The sequence below is a fragment of the Tupaia chinensis genome, unplaced genomic scaffold (genome assembly GCF_000334495.1).
Source record: "Tupaia chinensis unplaced genomic scaffold, TupChi_1.0 Scaffold000126_2, whole genome shotgun sequence".
Classification (NCBI taxonomy): Eukaryota; Metazoa; Chordata; class Mammalia; order Scandentia; family Tupaiidae; genus Tupaia; species Tupaia belangeri.
The window spans coordinates 1,022,200-1,023,910 of NW_006159594.1; the positions used below are offsets into that span (position 1 = coordinate 1,022,200).

General features: G+C 59.3%; 1 protein-coding gene across 1 annotated transcript in view; it reads left to right on the top strand.

Moving 5' to 3' along the window:
• LRP10 (LDL receptor related protein 10) overlaps window positions 1–1,711 on the top strand; it is a gene marked incomplete at its 5' end in the record, with an annotated part of 7,434 nt that continues 5,723 nt past the window's right edge. The window contains 3 exon segments of the mRNA XM_006144487.3: window positions 1–264; window positions 624–668; window positions 1,136–1,271. Of these exon segments, the coding sequence (XP_006144549.1) occupies window positions 189–264; window positions 624–668; window positions 1,136–1,271 (257 nt within the window).

A 1,711-nucleotide genomic window follows, 5' to 3' on the forward strand; every position in this document is an offset into this window, starting at 1 on the left:
AGAGCGCGGCGGCGGCCGGAGAAAACAACTCCGAAGTTGGCGAGAGGCACCGCCCCAGCTGCCGGGCCGCCGCCGCCTCCCCGCCCCCAGCCCTGGCATCCGGAGCACGGGTCGAGCCTGGGCCATGGAGCCCCCTCGGGGAGGCGACACCCGGGGACCTGGACGCCCGGAGCGCCGCTGCCTCCCCAATGGGTAGACCACAGAGGCTCCGGGACTCCTGCACCTCCAGGATGCTGCCGGCCATCCTCCTCCTCCTCCTCCTTGGTAAGAACCCACCCGGCATCCCGCCCCCAGGGCTGTCACCGCGCCCGGCCGCTCTATGTCCCCCAAGCGACCCCTCCCCGCACCCTGCCTCGGGGGCCCGGCTCCACCCGCACACCCCGCGCTGCCTGCCCCTGCCCGACCCCCGGAAGTCCCCCGCGGCTCACTCGCCCTGGTCTCTCTCCGGCTTCCCCTGACCACCTGCCAACCCCACGGGCCCCCCGTCGGACCTTCGAGGTCACACACCACAGCCTCCCTCAGCCCGGAAGTCCCGTGCGGCTTCCTTTCCTCCTGGAGTTGCTCAGGTGAAGAAAACTCCTAAGGGTGACTCACGCTCCTGCCTTTCTCGCTTCTTCCTCTAGGGGGCGCTGTAGCCCATCCAGACCGAATCGTGTCCCCAAATCCTGGTGAGTGGAGGGAGCCCCTGGCGCTCTGTGGGCTTGGGAAGCAGCGAGCCTCTAGAGAAGGACCCTTTCTTCCCTGAATTTCATGAGTCCTACCGTAGTTTTAGGATGGAGATCATCCATCGTTTATTTTACAGACCTAGGAACTGAGGCCCAGTGTGGACCTGACCTGGTAGTTGTTCTGTACGTTTTAGTGTTTTTCTCCCAGAGTATCCAAACTTGATCTTCTGGCTGAGGGTAGAGACAGTATTTCCTGTTCCTCCTGGCCCAGTGACCGGCGCAAAGCAGATCTCAGCACTGTTTGTGGAGTTGTTGATACTGAAGGTGAAACTATGATGAGTCTGGAAGGAAGAGGAGGGACTGAGGGCCATAACTCCAGGGTGTGTGAGTGTGTGGGTAGGCAGGCCTCAAGCCTGGGAACCTGCGGGAGGCTACAGCACTCACCAGTGTTGCTACTTTCCTCCCTCCAGCGTGTGAGAATCCGCCGGCATTGCTCTTGGAAGTACAGGGCAGCTTACAGAGGCCCCTGGGCCGAGACAGCCGCAACTCCCCTGCCAACTGTTCCTGGCTCATCCTGGGCAGCAAGGAGCAGACCGTAACCATCAGGTGAGAAGCAGGGCAAGGTCCGGTGGCTCTCTCTGCTCTTCTCCCCTCCACTGTGGAAAAGTCTTCCCTTAGGGGGCAGATAGGTGGCAGGGTGGTTAAGGGCTCCCACTTAGCTGAATGCGGTTCAAATCCTAGACCTAGGCTTCATTTCTCACTTTCTCTCTCACTCTGTCCCTCTCTGGCCAAATAGAAAGAAAGAAAGAAAGAAAGAAAGAAAGAAAGAGAGAGAGAGAGAGAGAGAGAGAGAGAGGGAGGGAGGGAGGGAGGGAGGAAGGAAAGAAAGAAAGAAAAATAAAATAATTCTTTTTTTTTTTTGAGAGAGATTTTCACTATAGGGCGCATGCGCTCGCCAGACAGACAGAGACAGAGAGACGGAAAGCGAGAAATCACCTCCCAGGGGGGATGGCCACTCCGCAATCCCTTCTCCTCCATTCTCCTCT